At 41.2% G+C, this 27,334-nt stretch overlaps 1 protein-coding gene across 1 annotated transcript; it reads right to left on the bottom strand.

Moving 5' to 3' along the window:
• Window positions 1-878: 878 nt before the first annotated feature.
• Window positions 879-26,163, bottom strand: CAPN6 (calpain 6). The gene is made up of 13 exons (XM_011984500.1): window positions 25,864-26,163; window positions 19,303-19,482; window positions 10,013-10,144; window positions 8,733-8,941; window positions 8,032-8,224; window positions 7,284-7,477; window positions 6,940-7,017; window positions 6,648-6,834; window positions 4,710-4,832; window positions 4,350-4,552; window positions 3,651-3,772; window positions 3,148-3,284; window positions 879-2,538 (listed from the first exon to the last, which is right to left on the bottom strand). Exons 2-13 carry the CDS (start codon window positions 19,465-19,467, stop codon window positions 2,356-2,358), a joined length of 1,926 nt encoding a protein of 641 aa, XP_011839890.1. The 5' UTR covers window positions 19,468-19,482; window positions 25,864-26,163; the 3' UTR covers window positions 879-2,355.
• Between the last annotated feature and the right edge of the window lie 1,171 nt (window positions 26,164-27,334).

Raw genomic sequence — 27,334 nt, 5'->3', positions numbered from 1 at the left:
CATCTGCAAACAGAGACAATTTGACATCCTCTCTTCTTATTTGAATACCCTTTATTTCTTTCTCTTGCCTAATTGCCCCGGCCAGAACTTCCAATTCTATGTTGAATAGGAGTGATGAGAGAGGGCATTCTACCCTTTTTCGTCTGGGGAAAAATTCTCATCCTTGGGGGAAAAAACGCAGTAGCGTCTTTGTGCTTAATTGTAATATCATAGTGCCATCTGGTGACCATATGGAATGACTGCATTATCTGCAGGGGATATTTCATGTCTAATAAAAATCTACAACATGTAAATCTCTAGTGTGTTCTGGGTTAATGTTATAGGGACAGACAGTGAGGGCTGGACTTGAGAACTGTTCTCCTGAGCTATCCCTTTGGAGATCCCTCCCCTGGTCAGGCACTTTTTCATGGCAGAAAGAAAAATAAGAATTTTCCCCTTTACCCACCCTAAGATGGGCAGATGGCAGTTTGTATAAGCAAATGAGTGAAGTCTTCACACATCCCTTTGGCTCTAAGGAAGATGCTGGGAAAGGGTAGTTGGTATTTTGTCTTGTTGAGAGATCTGCCTTTGAAAGATTTGGCTGCTGTACCTATGGCCTCAAGTCCAATCCCAAATAGGAGTTTCAAACTCAAGTAACTCCGAATAGCACCCAGCTGCTAAATATGAAATAAAGGCCCCTCTTCATTCTTCCAACTACCCCAGCATGCAAACAACTGTATCATCAGAGTGTAGCCAGGGCCTTTGAATCCATCACACTTTTACCTAAGCTCAGATTTCGTGAAGTACTCCAGCCCCCACCTCCAGTGGCTTTGAAACAAGTCTTAACAGATGTTCACTCTTGCCATCCATCCCATGCCATCAATTCAAGTCAAGACTGGTCAATGTATTGAATATGAACTTTATTGTGATTTGGTTTATGTAAGGCAGTGTAGTGAAGGCACTGCAGAAGTTAAACAGACTGGAAAACATGGTAAAAAATGAGCGAGCTAAAAATGAATGCTTGCTGGACTAGGCTAAGTACTACAACTATGTTTCTTTTTCATCATTGCAGAAGCGTTGAAATATTGTTGAAGGTGGGGGTTTGGGGCGGAATTAGGGAAGGCTTCATGGAGGAGGTGGCATTTATACTGGGCTTTGAAGGAAGGGCAGAACGTTGATAGGTTAAGATAGAGGGAAGAACATTTCATAATGACTGACTCTAGAGAAAATTCTGTAGAAGTACTGAAAAATGAGAGGGCAAACAAACACCCCCAGCGAGTGAAGCATCCCAACTGAGAGAAAAGTCTGAGGAGTCTGGGCTGGGACCAAAGTCTCAAGTCCCCAGATGGGGTCTTCAGTACAAATGATATTAGGAGGCACAGGACAATGGGCTTGTTTGTAAACCTAGCAGCAGCGAGAGGTTTCACATTGCAGTCAGGGGCCCCAAACTGGCTGTACTGTGTCTGGATGAATTCTCTCATCTCTTAGGTGTGTATGGTACTTACTTATCTTTCCTCTTGCCCACTGACTGCCTAAATGGTAGTTCGTGCGCGCCCATGTGCGCGTGTGTGAGTGTAGGTGTGTGTAGATGGGTGGGGGACCGAGGCTTTGTCTCCCACTGCAGCTTCTTCCACTTTTCCTTCTTGTGGCACACAGCTGGCTTCCATTGAGCTGAAGCTCAGGCCCTTCTCACTGTCTAGGACTCATTGAACTCCAGCTCTTAATTAAGCACCTAGGAAGCTTTCTCAATATGAAGGTAAAATTTACTGTGGGGGGTGACTTGGTTGAGGGCAGGACTACACTTTCCGGAGGTGGTGATGGTGGTGAGTGGTGGTGGTGGTGGTGGTGGTCGTGGTTGGTGGTGGTGGCAGTGGTGGCTGTAAGGGTTGGGGACTTAAAGCCGGCTCTGGCTGCTGGGTGAAATGCTGCTGGGAAGTCTATAGTGTTCAGTCAGGAGATAGGATGTCAGGCTAGACCAGCTTGGCCTTGATCAGCCCTCCTCCTTCCTCAACATGCCCTACAGGGGAGATACATCGAACAACTGAAAACATCACAGACATCTGTAGGGTGTTCAGCCTCTTGTTATTGTCCTGCTTGAATCTCACCCCCGGAAGCCTCAGAGATCCTTTCTTGGCAAAGGTGTATGATGTCTAGATAGGACTGTCGCCTCCCCATGTCCAGCTGCTGGAGGTATATAGGTTATGTTGCTACTGATGCTACTTGGATTGGGAAGTATGGGGAATTTATCAGAAGAGAGGAAAGTTAATTATTGTGAATCTCATTCTTTCTAAAGATTGTGAATCTTAACTAAGACCTGGCACCTGACAGAAAATAAAAGGGTGGCAAGCTTTGTCAGGATTCTCTGGGATTGGAGATTTAGAGCTCAGTGAGATCATCGCTGGAAATAACCTTGAAACTGATGTGGCCTTGCTTGACTTTGGCAGTTGGACCACCCTTCTTACGCAGGTACAGAGACTTCAGATCACGGCAGTCGCTGGGGTCAGCATCCAGAGTAACCTGCCCCAAGAACTGATCACAGAATTTTCGGCTGTTCCAGACCTGGAAAGACAAATGAAGGGAGTGAAGATGAGCAGCCCTCAGTGAGATTAACCTTTGCCCAGTGACATTCAGATCTAATGCTGAGCTTCAAAAGATTTGTTTTAAAACCAAGAGACCATTCTGTCCGTTCCTGAGAGCCCATCAGCTGAGGGAAGGATATCTCAAAGAATATAGGTGAAAAGCCAGAAAACGGAATCTCCGGTTTGTTCTTGACCTGTGGGATGGTTACCTAAAGGCTGCTGGTCAGGCGTATTAAGTCAGAAAAACTGCCAGACTGCAGTGATTCATCCTGACCTAGCCATGTTGAGGGTCCTCTGAACTCGCATATGCTTCCCTCCATGGGATTTTATGATACGTGTGTTAACATGTGTACTGGTGAGCATGTGGACTTTTGCCCACAATTAAATAAATGGAAGAGAGGAGATTTAGGATGGATGGTAATAAGGAAGTCAGTGTCCATGCTTGGTGAGAAGAGTTTTTGAGTATAAAACAAACCAAAAAATATGATAATTCTTGTTCTGCATCCTAAACATACATAAGGTACTTGGGATCATCTAGTATCTGGTACAGAGTATGAGCCTTTCTGGGGACCCCTGTACACACTCTTACCTGTACTATAATAGGAATGTCAGTGGTCCTTCTGTAGAAAATGGCCTGGGTGTCAAAAATGGCATGAACTGTATTCTTCTGGACAGGAGAACGGACTTCCTCCTTTCCACATTTGATGACCAAATATGGGTTTACAGCTGGAACAAAGTGACATGTTTTTAACACAGCAATTAAAGTTCCTTTTCTAGATAGACAAGAAGGTATCTCAGTAAGCCAGTCCTGGGACTTTCAGCATAGCACCTGAGCACCGGAATGACTGAGATTCAACACTTTTATTCCCACTTCCCTTTCCTTTTCCATATTTTGTATAGGAATATGAAAATGAATCTATTGTAGGCCTTGCCTGAAGTTGACATCCCATCCTCTGCCATGATTGCCATCCATTCCCAACTTCTCTAGACTGAAAATATTGCTGGAGAAAATAATTTGTGATCATATTTTCTAACTTATGTGCTATAAATGCAACTGAATTTTGCTTTCCCAGACGTTCCTGCCATTCTTACTTTCATTGGCATACTTCTTCTCCAGGTCCTCAGCACTATGAACAGTGATCTGAGTAACTACTTTCGGGTAGCCACGAGCCAAGTTCCAGCAGGACATTTTGGGCATGTCCAGAGTCAGTTCCCTAGAACATCAAAAATAAAATATTTTCATCATATGATAAACATCCTTTGATGAAATAAGTCCACCAAAGCAGACATCATTGCTGAAAAGCATGAGACATTGTATGACTTAGCCCATTCTTCCTCAGATATGGCTTATATATATTTTGAGCATGCTTTCCTTTCTCCTTTCTTTAAGGGACAGGAGATAAAGATCAAAGTAGGCAGGGCTGGGACAAAAAGGTGGCTTTGGTGACCCAGCACTCAGAGCATAATAGAAGAGCAGGGAGGAGTGCCATCTGCTTAAGAAAAGAGGGTATCAGCCAGAAAACAGAAGACAAAATTTGATGTGGAAGAACTTAGACTATAGGCCTGTTCCTCTTTAAGGGTAGCTCAGAGCTCTAAAGTTCAGACCTTCACTGGGGAATTTCCCCCAACCTCTCTTTGAGAAATATTTTTACCACCATGATTTCAGTGAATCAAGTCTGATTTAAACAAGTTGTCCCATCGAACATCTGAAGAGGGGAGATGGGTGAAGGGGTTCAGGATTGGAGGTAAAGCAAAGAACAGGGGTTTGAGGGCTTGCAAAGGAAACTGAACCTGAGCTGGACAGGCACTTCAGAGAAGATTCTCAGGAGAAACTCGCTGGTGCGACCATGCTGGAACATGGTTGGGACAAGCACATAGTTGCCCTTCTTCAGGTACTTGCTCAGAAATACTGTGCGAGTGTCAATATAGGTGGAAGTCCCAGCACGCTCCTGGATGTAGAGGTGGTGGAGGCGGAATTTGCGGTTCATCTCCACCTGGAAATGAAATAGGGTAAAATATTCAATTCCACTCAAATCGTGGTTTTTGTATCCTCCATTTTCTTTATCCCTAGGCCTTTCATTCTTCCCCTACCCCTAAATCATCTTAATTTTTACTTTGTTTGCCTCCATTCTCTCTGCTCCAAATTTTTACCTTGAAGAGCTCAAAGCCAATGATGTAATTGTCAGGTCTTCCCATTCGGCGGTAAGTGCGCAGGTCCTTCTGCTGCAGTGACATAATAACCTTGTGCCCATCCTCAGGCACGGTGAAGATGTACTAAGGGAAAGAGGCCACCAAAGAGGTGAGTTAGAATTCCCATTTCAGATGAGCCAGCTTAAATTTCAGGGAAGAAAGCTTGTCATTGGGAAGCAGAGCCTTGAGTTATTTTCTGGGCTTTGATATTGATCAGACAACAAGGTCTTGGATAATTCATTGACTTGCTAAGTGTATATCATTAACACTTGCTTCTTTCTATGTCATTCAGCATGTGTTGAGGGACAACTTTATTCTTAGCCTTTGATGCCAAAGAGAATATGCTTTGTTCTAATAAGTTATTGGTAAATTATTGTATTATTATTATTGTTGTTGTTATTATCCCTTCGTATTTAAATGCCATTTATAGAAAATGTCTGGAATCCATAAAGACAGAAAGGGTTTTCATTTGACTCAACCTGACACTGCGGCATCACCCTGGGCTAGCCTCCTATTGCCAGCCAGACTTATGGCCTGTGGAAGAGCTGGATCCACTTCCTTGGAGAATTGATGTTTTGCTACTGCCACTTTAAGGAAGCTACAAGCCTGTGTCAGACTTTCCAAACATCATCTGGGGAATCACGGTGCTATTAGGAGACAAAACTAAAGGGCATCAGATTTTCCTCTCTGTCTCTGTCTCCATTCCTCTCTCCCTTTAGAAGGAAACATGAAACAGCTATTCAGGAGGCTAAGGCAGAAGGATCCCTTGATCCCAGGAATTCAAGGGTGCAGTGAACTGTGATCTTGCCACTGCACTCCAGTCTGGGCAACAAAGTGAGATCCCATCTCTAAAATGACGGAAAGAAGGAAGGAAGGAAGGAAGGAAGGAAGGAAGGAAGGAAGGAAGGAAGGAAAAACAGATTCAGAACTAAGGCCCCTAAGTTCAATCCTGTACATACATATAGAGTGAAGCCATTTTCCCAGCTTAGTATATATGCCTAATACTTGAAACATTTCCAGAGCTGTAAATGGGGGTGAGGTGGTGTGTGGCAGGGGAGATAGGAGATTTCTTTTCTTTAGGAACAATTAAAATGGAAAGGGTGGAAGAGCAGTATGAGTTAGGTGAATCAGCCCACTAGTCTCGGTATTCTCCTAAATGCCTGACCAATGAGATCCATGGAAAGACAAGACACACCCATGTCCAGTGAGGCAGCAATATAGGCAGAATTCTTGTTTTCTATGAGTTAGCTCATCAGCACATTTTGAGATGAAACCATCCAGGTTATTATAGATTCAGGCTTTAGATGTTTGGGTTTTTTACTCTGGACTTGACCCTGCTGTGTCACCTGGAATAGCACTGTAATGGGAGATGGATGGGATGGAGTCATTGACAGGGCAATGATTCAAATCCTGGGAAAAATGACCTGGATCTAGATGATAAAATGGAGGCATAATAATGGGGTTCAAAAGAGTCATCTGCATTAGAAAGAGGAAGAATATAGTAAATGTGCACCCCAGAGAACAGATGGGCAGTAAAGCGAAATGAGGAAGAATTGAGAGAACATCTCAAAGCAGATCTTCTCTCTCCAATGTGGGACCATCACAAGGAAGCAGGGATTGTCAAAGAGCCATACCAGGCAATATGGCCAGAAGAGAGGCAGCCAGAGGAGGTGATTCAGATTTGATAATGCTGCCAAAGTCTGTCTCTGCAAAAAGGCATAGTCTGCTGTGGTTTACAAGCACCTGAGACAATCCCTAGGGATCCTGGTTAATGAATATTACACGATAACTGCAAATGGAAGACTTGATGCTAAAGAAATACTCCAGAGATGACCAAAGCAAGATCTGAGTTCCTATTGACTGGATAACTTTGAGGCAAATAAAGTAATTGACTCAAACCTGGGGATTCTGCAGGAAGGTATCACGGTTGTTATAGCAGCCTCCTGAGCGGTTCATCAGGGGATCATCATCCACAGTCCAGCATCCCAACACCGATTCCAGCTCCTTTCGGCCAAAAATAGGGTTGTTCACATTGCGGCAGACATTCAGTTTGTGAAAGTTGCGGCAAAAGTCCTCCAAGCTCATCCTGAATGGAAGGAGCACAGGAAAAAGATAAAGATGGTATTTAATACTTAACACTGTAGTTCCATGTGGAAGCCCCAATTCCCTTAGTGCAGAAACCGCTCCTCACCAAAACTCTCCATCATCAGACATAACAAGCCCCAGGTTTTTGCGATCTCCTGCAGTCAGTTGCTGCCACTCTTCAGAACTGAAAGCAAATAGAAAGAAAGAAAAAAAAAAGATAAACCATTATGTTTGCCATTGACTTCTTGTAGTAAGCAGGATGCCAGAGAAACAGAATGGATGAGAATCAGTCCTGCTTTATTTCATCTGTGGCTGGGTCACAGACCCCATGCCTGACAAGAGCCCACAGATGTCACTGAGCACTGAGAGCACACTAGCAGTCTGGAGGGATGGGTCTGGGAGAACTACAGGGCTTTGGAGATGTAGCTGTGAAAGTGGAATGCAACTCACATTTCACTCCAGGGGCCACTCCATTCCTGTCTTCCCAAGGGGTTTCTCAGGCGAATCATATACAGCTTCTCAGCACTGAAGACTTCCACAAGTCTCTCTCCAAGACGAATTTTGCGAATATCAGTCATGGTGTAGGTATGGCCCTTCAGCAGCCCCCAATCAGTTTCAACTTCTTGCTCCTCCTGATTGGGAGACTGAGAGCAAAGAAAGATATATAAAGGCACAGAAACTGGGAGACCCAGTCCTGATCCCCCTTCTTCATTAATTGGCTTAACCCAGTAGGATTGAAGCTAGTTCTCACACAGATGGAAATTTCATCCTGACACCCAACTTGAAACAAAAGCAGTAGAGATAAAGAATGTAATATAACAACTCAAACAAGTCAGGTTCAGACTATCCACTGTAGTACATTAATATGAACTGACAAAATTTGATGGGGCAGATTCATTTATTGAACAAGCAGCCATAACCTCAAGATCTAGAAGCAGAGACAGGAGGAATAATTTAGCAGAGGCTACTGACACCAGCCTGGATGCTGCATTGGTTCCACGTCAAATGACTGGTACAAAAGGATAAAAAATTAAAACACCTCAACTTCTACACCAGGACAAAATGTGTATCTTAGCTTTCCAAGTACCATTAATAGTTTTTCATGGGTCTTTGGGTTAAGGGCGAATTTCCCTACTAAACTTTGTAGTCTCTTCTGCCAGGAATGAGTATACAGTGGTTGTTTTTCATAAGTACAAACCTCAATGGAACAGCAGATCAGACCGCCTTTGGTAAATGTTTTGTACAGTTCTCCGAATAGCTTGTACTTCTCTTCAACAAGCTCAGTGTATCTTCCTTTCTGCATGTCAACAGTTTCAGCCAATGTGCCCGTGAAGTCCACAATAATATCAGTGATGGTCAAACCATCCAGGGCCTCATAACAGCCTAGCAGCCTGAGGGCAAGTATGCAAGGTTATCTTTGTAAAATTGTTTTTCCAGGTCAAGAACATAATACTCTAAAGAATCAGAACATTCCCTGCCTAGACTCTACCAGATGGCTTTTCTCTAGGTATGAAATGAGATATTTTTTGAAATTATATTCAGAAATTTCTAGGCTTAGGCTATGTTGATCAAGGACAGTCTATGCAAAAACTTCTTTCTATGGGGAGATATTAGATAAAGAAAAAAAGAAGTGATAATGCCATGTGATCTGCAGATAGCAGCAGGAAAGGATACCTGGGAGCAGGTAAGAGTTTAAATGGAGACAAGAACCTCTGATTTCTCTCTCATCTAAGATTTCTGACTGCCAGGCCCAAGTGCAAAACAATGCCTTAGTTCTGACTGACATCTTACCCAACTTAAACTCCAGGGTTGGGCTTGGAGAGAATGAGCTCCCAAAGACAAATGCGGCTTTCCTTTCCTCATGTACCCTGACAGCAGACTAGTCAATCCCCTCCTTACTTTGCATAAGCTTTTTCCAGCAGAGCATTCCAAAACTCATTCATGGAGGTGGAAAAAGAGAAGACCAGATCTCCATTAATGGTGGGCAACAAGTCATCAATCACCACTTCAGTCCATTCTCCAAAATGCCAGAAACGAAAGCGAAATATCCCAGCATATTTATCTGTTTTTTGAGGGTCCCACTCCTGTTCCTTATGGTTAGGAATTGTCTGGAAATGCAAGAACATTTAATCAAGTGTTATTCACCAGACCACATCCAGAAACTGAGATGAAAATTTACTCCTGGCAAATCCACATGACAACAGGAAGCAAGCCACATACACCTGGTTTGAGTCTGGATTGGAAAATCCTAGGTATAGCATTTTACCCACAACTTCTGCTTCCTCAGATCAGTTTGGCTGAGGATGATATCACTACACCTGTCTAAATGCACACAGGAGAACACAGTGTGGCTGGGACAACCAGTCAGTGGTTAAATGCTTTCCACAAATAATCTATAAACTAGATGTTAAGAAGCGGAATACATAAACATATTCATGATTGCATGTTTAAAATGCAAGGCATTCTAAAAAGCAAAACCAATCAAAATCAAGGCCCATTGTAGTTTGTTTTTTAAATACCCATTCTAGAGATTTTATATCAATTCTATTGAATATGGATTTAATTTGCATTTTGAATAAAATCATGTTTAGGAATTTTTTTTATATAACAGCTACACATTAATATTCTAAAATTATTTTTTGAGGAAAATGTTTTAACTTTGTCCCAAGTCAAGTTAATACTTCATTGCCTTGAACTCTACCTGAATGCTAAAGGAATTTTTGTACTATTAATAATTTATTAGAACCTTTTCAAAGTCCTACTTCTGTCTTTCTCACCTTTTCTGTTATTAATATGTATTAGTGACTCCCTGGTTTCTACTGACTTTATATCCCAGTAGGTACAGATAATGTAATATGCAGAGATACTGAGTCAATGCACGGCAAATGATAACCAAAGATTTCAATGAGCATATATGACAAAGCAAGTAGAGTAAAACGTTAATGGTAGAATCTAGGTGGGTATATGAATGTTCACTATAAAATTCTTTCAACTTTTCTGTGTTTGCAAAACTTCTTATAATGAAAACTTCTTATAATGAAATGGAGGGAAGTCACCTAGTTAATACCTCTGCTTTCAAGAAATACAACAATCTAAGAAAGTTATGAGCTGATTTTTTCCTAAAGTTATTAAAGACAAGAAAGTGGAAACTGAATGAGGTCCCACAGGAGGGATAATACCTTTGTCCAATGAGACTCCTGAACAGCCAAACAGGAAAATGCAGAAACCATTGGCTTGTGCCCCAGTCTCCCTTGGGTCAGCTGGTGGTTGCTAATGTTGCCCACAATCAGACGGGGGTCATCACAGATGTCCTATGAAAACAATAATTGGTTATATGAGAGTCTGGGAAGAGTTTCGCAAGAGTCACTGTGAGCTGAACTAGGCAGGACAGCCTTCATAGAGAAGATAAGGTTAGAGTTGAAAAATGAGTAGGCTTTCCATAAGTGGGTTGAAGGGAAGGCTGAGGGGATTATAAGGAAAACCAAAAAACAGTTGATCATCTTGCCCCATGTTTGGAAGTGGCAGGAGAAATGAAAGGAGGGGGTGTGACGAGATTGGGTGCCATGCGGTGGTGAGGGCTCTTAGACATAGCTATCATTGGGGTTTGGGAGAGTTTTCACCACAGCAGTGACCTTTCAAAAAAAAAATAATAACTAGGAATTAGTACATTACATTCTGATCCTATTTTGCCAGGATGAGATTTTCTGAAGCACCTGTGTTTGGAAGGGAGGTTGTATTAAAGAGACAAGGTCTAATGAAGGTTAACATTAATTCTTCTCCTTCTCTAGGAAAATCAGTTAGGAGACCTTATAGGAAGCCCTTTTCTAACATAAAGCAAAAGCAACAGTGGTCTCCATAGCAACCAGATTTTTCTACATTTTTGGATGAATATAGATGACAGCAGCATTAATAGCAAGTGGTAATAAACCACTCACAGGAACACTTCAACCGGCCCACTTTCCCAGTGAAGGTCCTGAGGGAATCTGGGCAGAGTGGGGGCAGTATTTGTTTGGAATGTATGCATGTATCTTCCCCCCAACATATTAACTGTGCCTTTCCCCTGGGAGTAATACAATTATAACACAAAGTGATAGGGCACAGTAGAGTCATTTTCAAAGCATAATTCATGTCTAAAGGAAGAATTCCCATAATTCTCCTGATCATAGTCAGAATAGGATTCACAGTGGTGTTAACACTGAAGTTGACTAGAATTAGGCAGTTGGACAAGAGAGGGGTACAGTGGCATAACAGGTAGAGAGAAAGGCATGGGCAAAGGCATTGTGGCATACATGACACTGCATAGTTGAAGACATAATTGGGTGACTCAGAGTACCAGCATTTGCAGAGTTCAAAGGCAGGAAATACCAATGCATTCTTGACTAGATCGAGAAAGCTTCACGAGGAGGCCATTGGCCGGTACCTTGACATTCTGCTTACGCAGAAGAAATAAATCCTTGTCTCAAATGGAATCTAGACATATATCCTTTTAAAAAGTATTAGAGGCAGCTATATTTTTCTGGTCCTCAAATCTCTTTTTTTAATGGCCATAATTCTGCTTGATGAAGGGTCTGGTCTACAGAATGAAACATTCCATATATTCTTTAAAAACCAAAATAACTCTGGAAAGAAATAGGCAGGCATTCTGGGCAAAGACAAGTCCAAGTTGGAGATTAATTGGGCATCCCTCTGCCAAAAGGAGATGGCTAGATGGGTTGTCAGCTTTGGATTCTCAGGTCTTTTTTTTTTAGATGCATGCCTGGTAACTCACAACTACTTTTTGTTTTAGGAAAATTTTCTATCTTAAAAAATATTTTTTATGAGTTGCAAACTGCATTTGTTTTCACTTGTTGAACACAGAGCAGGTATGTTGGGTGAGTCAAACCCTGATGTTCTTTTTCTTCTCATTGTTTTTTGCCTTTTCTAAAATGAAACTAAGCACAGTTTTTCCTCCCCAGGTCAGGTGTTTTCATTTTATTTGGAGCAAGATGTCAAAGTATAAAATAATTTCTTTGACCTAGATAATACATATCATAGTTTCCTAACATGGAAAAACAATAAAGTGAACACTGATATATGAAAAAGTGTGCTTTTAGACTAGTAAGACAAATTATTTGCTAGTTTTATGTAGAGTTGTTAGTGGTTGGAGATACACTATGGTGTCTTGAATTTCCATAACATTTTCATTTCACAATAGGTATCTAGGCTTAGCCAACACTTTTGGCATGTCAACTTCTATTGAAGACATAAAGGGTCACATAAGTGAGCAAAAAGACATATAAACAGAATTCAAATTGAGGAATGGTGTAATTATTCTCTTGTAGACCCAAGATGGATATGATTATTATATATTATATGTGTGTGTCTATGTATACATATGTATGTACATATAATATATATATTAAAAGCTGTGTCAAATTCATGAGAGAATGTAAGTTTGGGACCCCCCTGCCCCCCACACCATGTTCCATTTCCTCTTATAAACTGGTCCATTCTCCAGGTATGCTTTACCCCTCTTCATACATGATGGCTATTTAACAATAGATTTAAAACATGACAAGTTAACAGTCATAGAGTGTCAAAACTGGAATGAATTTTGGAGACTATCTAGTAAAGCTTATTTTTCACATGAGGAAGCAAGCTCAGAGAGGGGCAATAACTTGCTACTCTGATCATCTAGCTAGTCAGCAGGAGACCTAGGCCTAAAGTTTTTTTATTTTTCAGAACCACATATGGCTAGAGAATAAAACTCAAGACCTCAGTCATCCATCCCTGTGCCTTTAGGCTCAACAATAGCCACCACATAAAGGATGATATTGTGCAATTCCTCAGGGACAGAGATGCTACCACCTCTTTCAGTCATTCATCCCAATGTTTTATGCCTCTGCTTAAAACCTACCTAAACACTCTTCACTCTCTTGGAAAACTTACTTACCTCTTAGCTTTTGGTTCCAGGATAAAGATCACTAATAGGTGTTAGTTTGCTCATTTAAATTCACTAAATATGAATCAATCTCTTACTATATGTAAACATCGTGATATGAAACCTGGGAAACAAATCCTTTATTAAGCCATATCTTCTGTCTCTTTAAGGAAGTGAGGCATTAAAAGACTAGAAAGTAGCCAAGGATTTAGAAAGGGTAAATGGTAATAAGCCAATGCAAATCCAGCAGTCAAACAGACTATTTGGTGACAAATTTGAAAACAACAAAATGACTGGTTGTTGACTTCTTCCCTAGTTTTGGACACACGGGTATCTTCCTGTTGGGGTTAAGGATGTAAGACTTGAGAAATTTTTCTGTAACTCAAAGCTGAGATGCAGAGTGCAGATGGGACATTTCAGCTTGAGCCATGCTGGAGAGGTAGGAATGGGGTTGGAGGAGAGGTCACAGCACACATATTCACAATATTTGGGTGGCTTAGGAGAGAGGAGGGATGCTGAGGCCTTAATGGTTCCCAGCTGTGTTGGCACAGTTGAAGTGATCCTTGAACTGGGCTGTTTGTCACGGCAAAATGATTTCTTAGGAAGAAACACACAACTAGGAAGTTAGTACCAAGAGTAAAGCTGAAATGGTCCCCACATGACCCCGCCTCTGAGCCAAAACCTTCCATTAAGCAAAGCAGCTTCTCTAGGAAGTATGTTCTCTTAGCTTAGTCTTAAGGGACTTCTCATTGTCCTTACTTCATCCTCCTTCCCAGAGACCTCTGAGTGGGAGGGGGCATACAGTTACAAGTCCTGTAGCCCTGCACAAGGCACTCTATGTGACTCCCTTTGCACCTACCACATCCAAATTCAGCATTTTTTTTTTTACACAGGTGAAATTTACTGACAATAAACATGGAGGTCCAGGGTAAACCGCAGGAACCACAGTAAAATGAAAAGCTGCCCAGAAAACCAGCAGCCAGAAGAGTGGAAACACTTTTGACCAAGTGCTACGTGCAATCTAGCAGTAGTGAGGGGGTACGAGTGTGGACACCTACAAGTGAGGCCAGCCCTGTGGTAGGTACATTATGAATAAGTCCAGGGTCTGAATAGTCCCAGAAGGCTCAGGGGCTAATTTGCACACAACTGCTACTCAGGAACGGAGGGTTTTGTGAGCTAGTCCAAGTAGCTGTTATCTTACTTAGAAAATTGAACCATCCCCCAAATGGAGCATTTATAGGTGGACTTAGGCTCGAGGACCAATGTTGCACTAGCCTCTCAAGGAGTCCACTTTTCCTAATGGGGAGTTTCAATTCTGCATGAAGATTTGGTTATCAGTAAAATATTCTCTTCCTTCCTAACCCATCCAAGGAAAACTCAATATGGAGAATAGAATAGGATCTTAGGCCCAACTTCCACCTCCAAACTAGGCCACCAATCACTATGTAATCATTTTCTCACTTAACCTTCAGAATTCTGCTGGGAGACTCAAGGCATAGATCCCAAACTGCTTTTTGGGGAACAATTTGTATATCTATGCAATGGAATACTGTTCAGCAATAAGATGGAATAAACTGATACGTGCTACAACGTGGGTGACTCTTGAAAACATTATGCTAAGAAAAAGAAGCCAGTTACTTTCATGATTCCATTTTAAGTGAAATGTACAGAATAGGCAGTTCTGGATAGAAACCAAAAGTACATTAGTGGTTGGCTGCAGCAGGGAGTGGGGGTAGGGTGGAGGGATTACTTCTTTCAAATGTGCACAAGGGATCTTATTGAAGTGATGCAACTCTTCTACAACTGGGTTGTGGTAATGTTTGCACAACTTTAAATTTATTAAAAATCATTGCTTTGTACACTTAAAACAGGTGAGTTTCACAATATATAAATTGCACTTCGAGAAAGCTGTTAAAGTTTGTTAATGCATAATTTAAAATAAATAGGACAGTTGGAGAGAAAGACTATGGGCCTATTCAACTCTCTTCAATTGTGTAAACAGTGGAAAACACTTAGGACTACTCACATGGGGTGATATAGTCTCTGGGAAGAAAAGGAAATTCTTGAACAGACTAGGCCAAAACTACTATACCGAGATATTGCATTCAGCTGGTGATTGGAAATTTCTATTAGCACAGAGGGAAAAGTGTTTCTTTTTTTTACAGTTCCCTCACATGCCATCTATCACCAAGCCTGTATATTCTGCTTTTAATGTCTCCCCTCATCTGCCTTTCCCTTCCATTTCTACTACCATAATTTTAATCCAGAGCCTCATCACCCTCCCACTCTCAACCAGACAATGTAGTAAAATGGCCCCAGGGGAATGTATTCTTGAAGGGAAGACTAGGCAACAGCAATGGTAGCAAGGTTGAACTTAAAACTTGACAAGAGAGCTGACAGATCTTGTGCAGGAGTCCTTTTTTCCTCCACAGTTGACAGTGCAAATTCCCATGAGGCTTTACTCCTTTTTAGTCAGGGATTAGATGTGTCTGATTTTAAGACACTATTGTAGGTAGATATGAGTCAGTAAGGAAAAAAGCCAGAGGTGGGTAGGAGGGGAGAGTGGCTGGAGGGAGCTGGAGAAGAGATTTTCTGTGGGAATTTGGCAGGCAGATTTCAGCCTAAAAATCCAACCAGCAGTCTTATGATCACACTGTAACTCAGTATAAGTTAGATCTTATAATTTATGAAGACTATGTATGTTGAGCTCCAGGAGGATAGAAAAGTCCTGGAGCACATGGTCTCAGGCAATATACCTGTGTACTCAGAAAGCTAGGACAACAGCTGAGGCCAATGGACAGCTGGATAAATTAAGAACTTTCCTCTGGAGGGCATGGGCAGATGATATGGCATTGAACAATTGCAAAACACTCAGAATTCCTGCCATCTGAAGAGGCTCTTTAAAACACAGCAAGGAAGTGGCAAGTGGGAGGAGGGGAACTCAATCCCGCCGAAGAATAGGAGGGTGGCCCAGGCTGGAAAGGGGCGGAGCTTGACTGGAGTCAGTCTGTTAAACTATCAGTGGTGTTTGCAGGCATGGAGGATTATGAAGGCAAAAGCCTTCAACACGAGAAAGGAAAAAGACAGAAAATATGAGGTTAATAGTGTTGCTTCCATTTTGGAGACTTCAGAAAAGAGCCCCAGTTAAGTGTGCAGCTACATGGCATGCCAAAGGACAAGATGTCTGTAAATTTCACTGCAAACCAGGATCTCAACCTTGCCAATGAGGCGGGGGAGGCCAACGACTCATCTGGTCTTCCTGAGCCAATTCAGAGAGGCCCAGCTCTGTCTCTCAGCTTTCCTGATGGGAGGCCAGAGAACTTTGACGTGGTTCTTGACCACAGGCTTGGCCTCCACTCTGGCTGGGAAGGAATCCACAGCTTTTCGAGGAGGCTCAGATGGTGGTCCAGAACCTTGTTTTTTTCTCCTACTCCCCACAAGGGGCCCCTTCCCCGACCATTCCAATCTATGGTAAACTCCCCTTCTTCAAAAATTCTACATGATTTACTGTCCATGCGCCTGAAAATAGCATTTCATACATCCAACATTCATTTCTTTTTTAACTCTTTGATAGCTCAATATCCATCTCCCCAACTAGAATGGGAGTGCCTCACCACAGGCCATGTCTGTGTCTTGCACCAAGGCTGGCATAGAGTAGGTGTTCAGTAAATATTTCTCTAGTGACCCTCCCTGTGGGCTTAATAAGACTAAGCAAACACCATGCTCTCAAACAGGAGAGTGTGGAACAATTAATGAAAGTGTGGCATCAACACAGTGAAGAGGAATGTGAGAACTGACTGGAGGGAAGCTACTTATTTTGGTAAAAACAGGAGACACAAAACAACTAACTCTATCTCCCTGATATGACAGCAGGATAGAGTGAAAACTCATGCAGGCTTTGCAGTCAAACCCGGATGAAAATCCTAGCTTGTTAGCAGTCTGACCCTGAGCAAATACTTACCTTCTCTTAAAGACACAGTTTCTTTCTATATAAAGATATATAATGGGCATGTATCTGCTGGTATTTTTTAAACTTGGAAAACAGAATTGCATCAAAGTAACTTTTAACATGCCTACTTTGCTAAGCCTTGGTAAATAAGGGTGAAATAAAATAATGTACCTCAAACACAGTATCTGGCCCATAGTAGGCATGTCGTGACTGTTGATTCTTTTTCCTACCCATCCCCACTGTTCAGCCTCTCTCTCTGATTTTCTCTCACTTTAGAAGGGGTATTGTTTGCTTTAGAGGCAAAATGCAATGGTTGTTAAGACTTTTTCCTTCCCCGCTAATCCATCTAGGATTCAATCCACAGAATTTGGAGGATGAAGGCAAAGGACAATGGGCTGAGCCAAGACAGAGGGGGAAGGATGTGTCTAAAGACAGCCAGTACAGGAAACACTGTCTGCTTGGTGCACATCTGGGGAATGGCTTCATGTTGGCTTGCAATTTTGCTGCCCACCGGATTCCCTCCCACCTCCTCCACCTCACCCCTACCTATCATCCCTTTTCTCTTCTGTGTCTTCAACCTCTTCTTCTTTACCATCTACTTCTTAGCCTATAAATATGTTCAAGTCTGTCCTATTTCAGAAAGACACCTACCCGGTACACCTCTCTTAATTTCCTGCTTCGTTTTTAGCTACTTTTGCCGTATTGACATCTTTTCCTTCATATCCAAGCATCAGAAAAGAGGCATGCCCCTCATTTATCACCATCCATTCATAAGAGTGGATCCCAGAAAATGTATCTCTATTTTCTCTATGTATTTTTGCAAAATAAAAAAAAAAAGCCTGTCTGCATACCAAAGTATTGGTTAGTGAATTCTGCTCATTTCCTAGATTTTTCTTGCAGGTCAGCTAAGTGATCCACTGGAATGTGAATAACTGCAGACACAGAAAGGCAGGAGGAGTGTAATTTTCCTTCAGACAGAGCGAGCTTCTCCCAGTCTCATACTTTCAATGGTTGTCATTCTTTATAGGCAAAAACTAAGAGATGTTCTTTGAGTTGCGTAGAAAACAAGTCTTGATGTAACCGGTGTATCTTGACACCACATGGTAGCAACGTGCATAAACTGAAGTAGCTCTTGGCATAACTCCATTTAGGAATTTAAGCTGTGGAAATTACAACTAAAAGTGATAGTTGGTAAAAGGGTTACCTGAAGGAGCAAACATTGAGATGATGCCTGAGATGGTTCCATAATAGCACACAGAAAGGAACCTCATTAAATAGGACCTGAATGTCTTCAGGATATTATGAAGGTCCAAGAACTTGCATTTCACAATGCCTATATACCTCATCACCTACATTGAGAAGGAGCTTAGGTACAATATCCTTCTATCCAGTTATACCCTTTAGATATAGCAAGGTTGCAATTTATTCTCCAGACTCCATCATCCTATTGTTTTATACATTGAGCTCTTGCTCATGTAGGGCTAGTGAAAGGATTCTGAAACTTGCTTTAGAGACACAACATACAGATGATGCACAGAGAACCACAACAGCTATTAATAGTTACTACTAATAGGTGGTGAAAGACCTACAATTCTACTTGAAGCCCACTTGTCCAGTTGTGGGATGATACAGGTGACAGTGTCCATAGAGCAGCAAAGAACCTTTCTCGCCCCCATGAAAAATTCATCTTTTCCTTTTAAAATTCATCTCATTTATGCTCACTGTATAAGGAGTTTTTCTCCTCACTGGCCTAAAATTACGTTTAAATTGTTATGATAGGTAACTCAGTAAAGAGGCAAGAGCATAGCTGCTTTTTGAGTTACCATATTTACTCAAATGAACTTCCAAAAGAAAATAAGAATGGCATATCTCTCTCTTTTTTGTACAGAAATATTCATAGCATCTTTATATGTAACAGTAAAAAATACTAGAACCAACTCCAATGCCCTTTAGTAGGTGAGTAGATGAACAAATTTTGGCATATCCATATCATAAATTACTACTCACCAGTAAAAACAAAACAACTATTGATACACAGAACACCTTGATTGGATCTTAGATTAATTTGCTTAAGGTTAAATAGCTAATCTCAAAAAGGTACAGCATATCTTTTTTTGTTGTGTTTTCTAAGTAAATCTGTCAAAATCTGACTAAAATTCAGGACTGCAAGCTAGAGCCAGGAGTGCAGATCCACGGAACTTTCATTATAAAGTTTTCTTTATGTGAGGTGATGAATACATTAACTTGATTATGGTAATTATTTCACAATGTATACACATATCAAAACATCACATTGAACACCATAACATACAAAATGTTTATTTGTTAATTATATTTTAATAAAGCTGAAGAAAGAGAGAGGAAAGAAAGAAAGAAAGAAGAAAGAAAGAAAAAGAAAGAAAGAGAGAAAGAAAGAGAGAGAGAAAGAAAGAACGAAAGAAAGAAAGAGTAAGAAAGAAAGAAAGAGTAAGAAAGAAAGAAAGAAAGAAAGTTAACTTCTAAATTGGTCTACACAGTAGACCTTGTAAGTGAAACAGTGGATCAAGTAGAGGTATGATGAAGGAGGTCAAGGAGAGAGAACGTGTAAAATAGAGAATTACCTGGGGACGTTTCCACACCACCTTTCCAGGAAGCAGTCGGTTATAGAAAAGAGAATCATTCTCAGGCAGAAATGTTGGATCACAGAAAAGTCTACTGTCTTTGACGCATTCCTGCTTCAGTTCCTGGTATTTCTGGTTTTTGAAGAGCTTCAGAGGAGGACCCATAGTGTTGAACTATGCCTAGAATGAGGAAAATTGTTGTTTTTGAAGGAAGAATTTCTCAGGTCTTTTAAGGGTTACCTGAGATTAGACAAACAGCCGTCATCCCAGCGACTTCTTCCCAGAGCTAGGCACTTCTAGTTTGGATTTAAAGGAAACATCACCATTTTCAAAGAAAGAAGGTTCCACACTCAGCAACTAATTAGTATGGGGCCTTGGGTAGGGCACCTAACCATTTTGGCTCTCAGTTTCCTTATCTGTCAAATGGGGCAATATGGGTCTTAATCCTATTGGAAAAAAAATCAATAATAAAAGTGAAGATTGTGAGTTAAATGTGATTCATTATAATTTAAAGAGAAGTCTTCCATTTACACCAGCAGGAAGTAGTTCAAGGCAAAGTACAACTTGAAGATAAGGGAAAAAATCATTTTACTATAGTCAGAATAAGTTGGTTCCCTGGAGAGTCACGCACTTTGTGCGTGAGGGGAAAAGCAGCCTCTTTCTCTTCCAGCAAGTCTTTTTACACAATTTCTTCCGTCTTGTCATTTAGAGAGCTTTGCATTTTTTATTATTGGCCAGGCAGACTACTGCAAGAAACGGCTCAGCAGATGGCCTCCAAAGCCAAGGAAAGATAGAAAGATTGTATGGTCTTTCTTCTTAAAAGTCTAATGTATAATCCTTTGCCAGTGATAAAAGGCAGATTCTGAAATTCAATTACGCTAATTTGATGGGCTATAGATTGTTATCCCATGGCAATACACCCTTGCTTCCTTTTCTTTAAAAAAGGGAGGAAAAACAAAAACCTCATATGGCTAAACAGAGAATTCATATAGTGGTTCTTCAAGCAATGTCTATTAGAGTGCCCCACACTCAAGTGCTCTTAACAACTGGTTTTTAGGAAGATAATTTGAAAGGCAAATTTGATTTTCAATAGCCTTGGGGTGATAATAGGGTTTTCAGCGCTTTTTCTTGATTCACAAAGATAGATTTGTAATGATTTTAATGATCCTCTCCTGGCATTCAACAGTAAATAAGAACGAGATTGTGAAATTTACATCGTGTCAACTATTTCAAAATGTATTTTAGAAATAACTGTCTATATTCTATAATCACAGGAGGGTTGAAACAAAAATAAACCTGAGTAAGTTTCAGAATGTCTGCTAAAAAAATAAGGAGAATACGTTAGCACTTTAAGGAGTATCTGTGTGGTATGTCTGTGGGGCAGTCGCTATTTTATAAAAAGTGAAATATTGATCAGACCTCTCTACTAGTTCGTTTTATGTCCTTTCAGTATCACATTGAAATGCCTCACTGGTAAAGAAGTTTCCCCATTTGAAAGCCATAACAATTTTTAATTTAAATGTTTGCAGTGTTATTACAATGTTATTTGCAATGTGTGTACAACAAACTTACCCTTTCTCTGAATCCAAGGAACAAGAAGCTGAGAATAACCACATTTTTTTTTCATAGCCTTATTTATTGGCAATTGCTTTTAAAATTGAGAGCTGTGGGGGCAGTGCAAAACACTGATGTCCTTTTTTTCATCAGATTTGTCTGCTCACGTGTTTTAAATATTAAAGTGTACTTCATTGTATTTGAAAGCATGGATGGTATCAATAATAATTTTTAGTTATGCAGCATCAGAGCCAACCTGAATGTTTGCCCAGACTCCTATTTGAAGGCTGTCACAAATGGATCCCAATTTTCTTGTATGCTCAAACTTACAACCAACACTACTGCGCCTCTTGTTTTCCCTAGAAGGTTTGGTAAATTGCCAGAGCCTGGGGACTGTAAATGTGGAATAGCCTGGGGCAATTAGAATATTTAGTTTGCCAGAACCTCCTAGTCCTGGACATTCTGGATAAATGAGTATTTCCTGTTCTGCCTTCAAAGGTCTTCCTTACTACTCGGTCAAATGGCAAGGCAGGCAAGATCCTGCAAAAGGAATCCCTGTTATAAAGAGGGCCTGTGTACAGACAGAAGTAGCATAAATTGAAAGGAAAATCAGGTTTGATTTTTAAAGCCCATGTGATCCCAGTAGACTCTCTCAGAGGCAGAATGTACAGCTTATATGGATAGTTTACAGCTTGACAGAATACCTTTTAGGTTGGGGTGCTTGTGTTCTGGAGACACACAGTAAATAAAGAAGAGCAGGCTATAAGTCTGACCTTCCACTACAGTACAACTGTAGTTCCAAGTCCTCTCGGACTTGCGGAGTAGAAGTGACCTTCATGTGGAGGTTGCAGTGAGCCGAGATCGTGCCATTGCACTCCAGCCTGGGAGACAGAGTGAGATTCCGTCTCAAAAAAAAAAAAACCAAAAAACAGTGACCCTTATTTCTGACTAGGCAACAGAACTGTGATCCATTTGGTTGTGCCTCAGTTTTCTAATCAGGAAAATGAGATTATCTGCCCTGCCCCCTCTTACACCATGGGTGTACCTAATGAGATGGTTGGTGTAAAAGTAGTTTTGAATAAGTAGAAAGTGATCCATAAATGTAAAATATACACTGAAGCCCTCTCATTGCCTAGCATTGAGCTGGGCACACAAATATTGTTCAGAAAATGTTTGTTGAACGGATAAATGTCTTATGTGGAGAATTAACGTTTGCATGGCAATTTCTTGTTTGAAATGTGTATTTTACATTTTAGTTCGGGTTCTCGTCATAGTAGTCATGCTTAATGAGATTATCTGTGCCCTTCATTTTGTATCTGCAGAAATGGCAGTTTAGAGAAGCAGTAGCTAGAAACTGGCAGAATTAACTCAAACCCAGGTTCTGTGCAATGCCAGATTCGGTGTGCAGCTTTCCATCACACCACACTGCTTCTTTTGGTCACTACCTTCTTAGAGAAAGGATTTTTTAGTTCAAATGAGGAAATCCTCCAAAGCAAACATGATACCAAACTTTGAGGCATTCTGCCTAGAATTTATTGCCATGGTAGATATTGAAAAGGTTCTTTATTTTCATGGTTTGATGATCATGGGAGAATCTGAACCCTTTACATCAGAGAGTTCATCATTTAAACATCAGAAAACTTTTGGAAACCCAGACATTTGTAAGTTGAGTTTGTCATAAACAACTTATTCTGTTGGAACGGATGAGTGCAGAGAAGGGAATGCTCCCTCCTTTCTGTTCTATTGCACCCGATGGTGATGGGGATGGGAGAGCCCTTACATTAAAGATCACATATTAGGAAAGTTGGTAGACAAGAAAAAAATTAGGGCTTTGAGTATAAACCCAGGGATTTGAGTATCAACCATGGAGAGCCTCTAGCTAACAAAGGCAATTTGTGGACATTTAAGAAGGGGGACCCTGTGGCCTGAGGGCTAGTGGTATGAGTGGTTGGGTGAGGCGGAGTGTGGGGCTTAGCACTGAGGTAATGGTCTTAAGCAATATTATTTTAATTCAGACCCACCACTTTGAGAAAGAATATGAGGACAACCGTGTCTGCCAAGGCAAAGGATAGAAGCGGGCCCAGAGTGCAGAAAGTTGAGAAATGCCAGGGGAAGTTGAGGGAGACTGCCACGTAGAATACAAGGCTGCAGTTTAAAGAGGGAGGTATTTTTTTTCCTACTCGCTGGACTGGAAAGCTTGAGGAAGTTAGGCAAGTCGTGAAAGCAGAATCTCTTGCTTCTTAACCTGTGTATTAGCCTTAGAGTAAAAAGCATATTTTGCTCTAAAAATATCTGATAAAATACTTCCTGTCTGCAGTTCACAAGCTGCTTTGGATTTAGGTGAGTGGGAGAGAACATGAGGGAACTTAATGGAGAGAGGGAGAGAGGGCATGGCTAAGGCATTGTTCCTGGCTAGTTTCTCCTTTTCCTCAGTTTCCTCCCTGTTCTGTACTTGGAGCCAAAATCGAGATCAAATCAATAAAAGTTTGCAGACAAATTTAATACTGAAGACCCAATTCTGCCCTGGCATGAGGTAGGCACCACTTTACCCACAATCCACATCCCTTATCCCCACACCTGGGGGTGATATGGTGAGAGAAAAGGGATTTGAATAGGAAAAAGTAATATAAATTCAACATCCACATGGTATACAGAGAACAGTGCTTTTTCATATGTACACAGGCAGTCATAGTTTACATATACGGGCACGCATTTAACCACCGGACTTATGTATGGCTGTTCAGATTCAAACTTCTAACTAGATATTCTGGGTCTAAAAAGGACCACAGAGATCCTCTGATCCAGCCCACTGCCTTATATAAGATGTACCTACTCTGCCCAGAGAGAAGAGTCTGTTCAAAGTCATTCAAAGGAAAAAAAAAAGAGGACACAATTTTCTTTAATTCCATTGTTCAATAATTCTATCGAAAAATAAAAAGCAATTCAAAATGATAAAAAACAACACAGGTGGTTACAAGGTCCAGAAACAAATCCAAAATATCACCATTTAGTATACATAACATCTCAGTCCCTCAGTTTCCCCATAGCACAATGAGAATATGTTAGCTGTCCTGTCTACTTCAGAGTGTTATTGGGAGAATGTAATGAAATTATGTATGTGAACATACTCTTTAATTGTTAAAGATAAGGCTAAAGCAGGGCAGTAGTATTAGGAAGCACTTGTTTTTAGCAAGTTAAATTTCTTTTGTCTTTAGGGGAAACTGATGAAATTTGATCATGTGCTTTAAATAAGACATGCACCAACATTTAGAAGATTAATATAAAATCGCCCCTCCACCATTTTCTACACCTCCCTATTTCACCCCTCCTTTTTTGGCTGACTTGCTCTTTTGGCCGAATAAGCCCATCCTATATGTCTACTTTTCCAGCCTTCCAAGAATCAAATTCTGATTTTATAGAACGTTATGTTGGAAAGACTCTTAGAAATCACTTAGTACAACTTCTTTCTTTTGTTGTAAGGTAAAGGGTTATGTAGTGACAGAGCCCACACTAAAACTGGGACCTCTCAACTTTTTTTTTAACCACAATTTGTTGTAAGGTGGGGAGGAGGGCAAACCGGCAGACACAATATGTCAAGCAAGACATTGCTTTTAAAAATTCATTTTATCCTCTTCTCACAAGAATGCACTTAGAAGTTTTGTTTTTGAATTGCAAGCTGTCAGAAGGTGAGATGATTTCAAATCAAGGCTAATCAAAGAAACACTGTTTGGGGGTCACAAAGGGGCATTTTCTGCTTTTAATTTAGGAACTGAAAACTCCCAAGGATATGGAAAGCCTGCTTTTTAACCTATTCCTGACCATATAAGTGTTTAGACTTTTTCCCTAGACTGCTAGGGAGTCTAAGGACAAATAAAGAACATTATTTGAATACAAAGTATTCACACACACTCAGGCACACACATGCACATAAGCATGCTCACACACACACAAACTTCCAGAGGAATAAAAGAGTTAATTAGCAGTCCACAAAGAATTTTTTGTTTATTACTTCAGACTGTAAAGTGTTCTTACTTTCACAATAAAGATTAGCAAATGAAGCATTAGCTGAATTTCAATACACCATTAATACAAACCAGGATGCTTTATCCTGAAGCCAGAAGTAATTGTCAGGACAGCAGAATTTGTTGAGTTTTTCTATGTGCTTTTCAGCAAACTTACAGTTCCAAATCCTCAGAACCAATTGTTTCTGTTGCAATGCACCGCTCCTTTTTCCCGTCCCCCACCCAAAGCCAGCTCTGACCAAGTGGTCCAGTGAAGACCCTAGAACAGTGTAGTTGGCCTGGGGGTGAAGGATGGAGCCCCATCTTCAAATCAAAGTTTAAACCAAAGCTGGAATCAGAAGGGAACAAAGCCAGGCCAGAGGCGGAAAATGGAATAGCCAAGATCAACCTGTCACCGGGGCAGGAAGACCACTGGCTGTGCAGACAGGGAGTTAAGATAGACTTGGCCACCACTTTCTCCTGTGCAACAGTGCACAGCCTGCTCACCCTCCTACCAGAGTTCACGGGCCTTTTGTATACAGTGTGGCTCCAAGATTTTGCCTGCATTTCAATAATTTGCCCACAGTTGTGGGTCAGCAGAAGCTAGAAGGAGGCCCTGAAAGGAGCCACACTTCTCCCCCTCAACACCATCCCCTGTGGTTTTTCCTCACTTACCAGGTATTTTGGGTAGCAGAAGGCAAGCACATACACATGCATGCGTGTGTGCACACACACAAAACTGACCAGATATCCCCAGAAAAGTTTCATTGCCAGACAATCACAATCATCACCCCACACACCCCTCAAAATAACCAACCAAAAATTCCATTATTTTTGAAGTTCTCAAACTGCTATTAACAGGCACATATTTGATCCAGACAAGCCATAAAATATAGCTGTGGAGTTTGGTTAACTATCAAGTTGAAGTTTCTTCATCTTTCTTAGACGCTAAGTTATCCAGGAAATAAAACTCCAGGGTAAGTTTGTGAATTCCCTCTCTACTCACCTGAGTTATCCCAGGAGCCCTGCTGCGGTTGCTGCTGCTGCTGCTGCTGCTGCTGCTGCTGCCGTTGCCGCTGCTGCTGTTAGCCAGGTAACCCCACTAAAAGTCTGTTCAGTCAGTGCGGCTGAACAAAGATTCTGGCTTTCTTAACCTGAAAACTATTTGGGCTGTACCAAGCTCTGCTCACAGGGGGAGGTGCCTCGCAGCAACTTCAGGAGGCTTTGCCCCGCCCAGCAGTCAGAAACTGATCCTGAGTCATGAGGAAAATCTGGAAAGTGCCTCTACCAGATGTGCAGACGGGATGCCCACTCCAGACCCACCCACCAGCAAACTGAAAAACTCAGGAAGCCACGTTTGAAAGCTCTTTCGGTTTCAAGGAGAAATAGGAATTTCAGCCAGGATTCTGATAGATTTCTTACTTTTCTGTCCCAGGGTTAATATCACAGACATGCACATTACTGGAGAGGGGACATGCAGAGAAAAATGGTGAAGTGTTGGCAAAGTTAATGTGGGCTAGGCTACAGACATGGCCCTGGTAGGCAGATCTGTGATAGTGATGAGGACTTCAGCAAGTGACTGTCAGTGAAAGAGCAGCTAATGGGGTGCAACGAAGAAAAGGTCACTTCGTGAAACAACAGGTAACATTTGGCCAAGGACAGAGAGAAGGGAGTGTTAAGAGGAAAGTGAATGGAGTTTATTCCACAGCAGCTATAACAACCCTAATTTCTAGCAACCAGGCTATGGAGATTCTGCACAGCAGTGTTAGGTGAAAGGAGAGCAAATAATTGTTTTTGCTCTGAAAGGCCAAGCAAGACCCCTGTAAATACTGTACTACATCACAGTCAAAGTCCTGGTCCCTTCAACCTGAGACTTTCATCTGGACACAATTCCAGGAACATGATTCTCAAGTTGTTTTGTTTGTTTCATTTTCACAAACTGTAAAGACACTCATCGTCTCATTTCTCAGCTTTCCTGACCAGTGTACTGTTAACCCTTGAACCTGAAATTACTACCTTCTACCCCTACTCCTGCACCAACCCTCCTGCTGGCTAGTTGAAGATCTAAGAGATAAGTGGGGGTTGGAGATAACAGGTGAGCCACATAGAGCCCAACAAGGAAAGGAAGCATGTTCTGTCTCCACTCACTCAGCCCATACCAATGTTTTCATAAAACAGTTCTGAGCATTTCTATAATTCTGGTCTCTGAGATCTCCTTCTTGGCATTTCCTTACAACTCCCTCTGTACCTTCTATGCCAAGATGGAAGTTGAGCTAGAGGTAGGGCACAAGGAAACAGGGGCTCAGGAGAATTAGGCCTTTAAATATTGGCAACCAAATCAGCTAGACAGTGAGATATTCCTCAAGCAAATATCCCTGGTGTGGAATTTTGGTTTTAAAATCAAGGGAGGCTGTTTTGTCTGGGTTCATATTCTTTAGCCATCTTTTCCACCTTCATAATTATAAATCTAGCAGGGA

This window comes from Mandrillus leucophaeus, unplaced genomic scaffold (genome assembly GCF_000951045.1).
Source record: "Mandrillus leucophaeus isolate KB7577 unplaced genomic scaffold, Mleu.le_1.0 Scaffold269, whole genome shotgun sequence".
NCBI lineage: Eukaryota > Metazoa > Chordata > Mammalia > Primates > Cercopithecidae > Mandrillus > Mandrillus leucophaeus.
The sequence above is the reverse complement of the archived record's forward strand: the minus strand, read 5'-3'. Positions and strand labels throughout refer to the sequence as shown.

What these genes read in the sequence shown, in the direction of transcription:
- CAPN6 (XM_011984500.1), bottom strand. Translation starts at nt 19,467, where the DNA reads ATGGGTCCTCCTCTGAAGCTCTTCAAAAACCAGAAATACCAGGAACTG. An exon ending in TTGGCTTTGAGCTCTTCAAG is followed by an intron (nt 4,553 to 4,709) that starts GTAAAAATTTGG and finishes TTTCATTTCCAG; the next exon opens with GTGGAGATGAACCGCAAATT. An exon ending in GAAGTGCCTGTCCAGCTCAG is followed by an intron (nt 3,773 to 4,349) that starts GTTCAGTTTCCT and finishes TTGATGTTCTAG; the next exon opens with GGAACTGACTCTGGACATGC.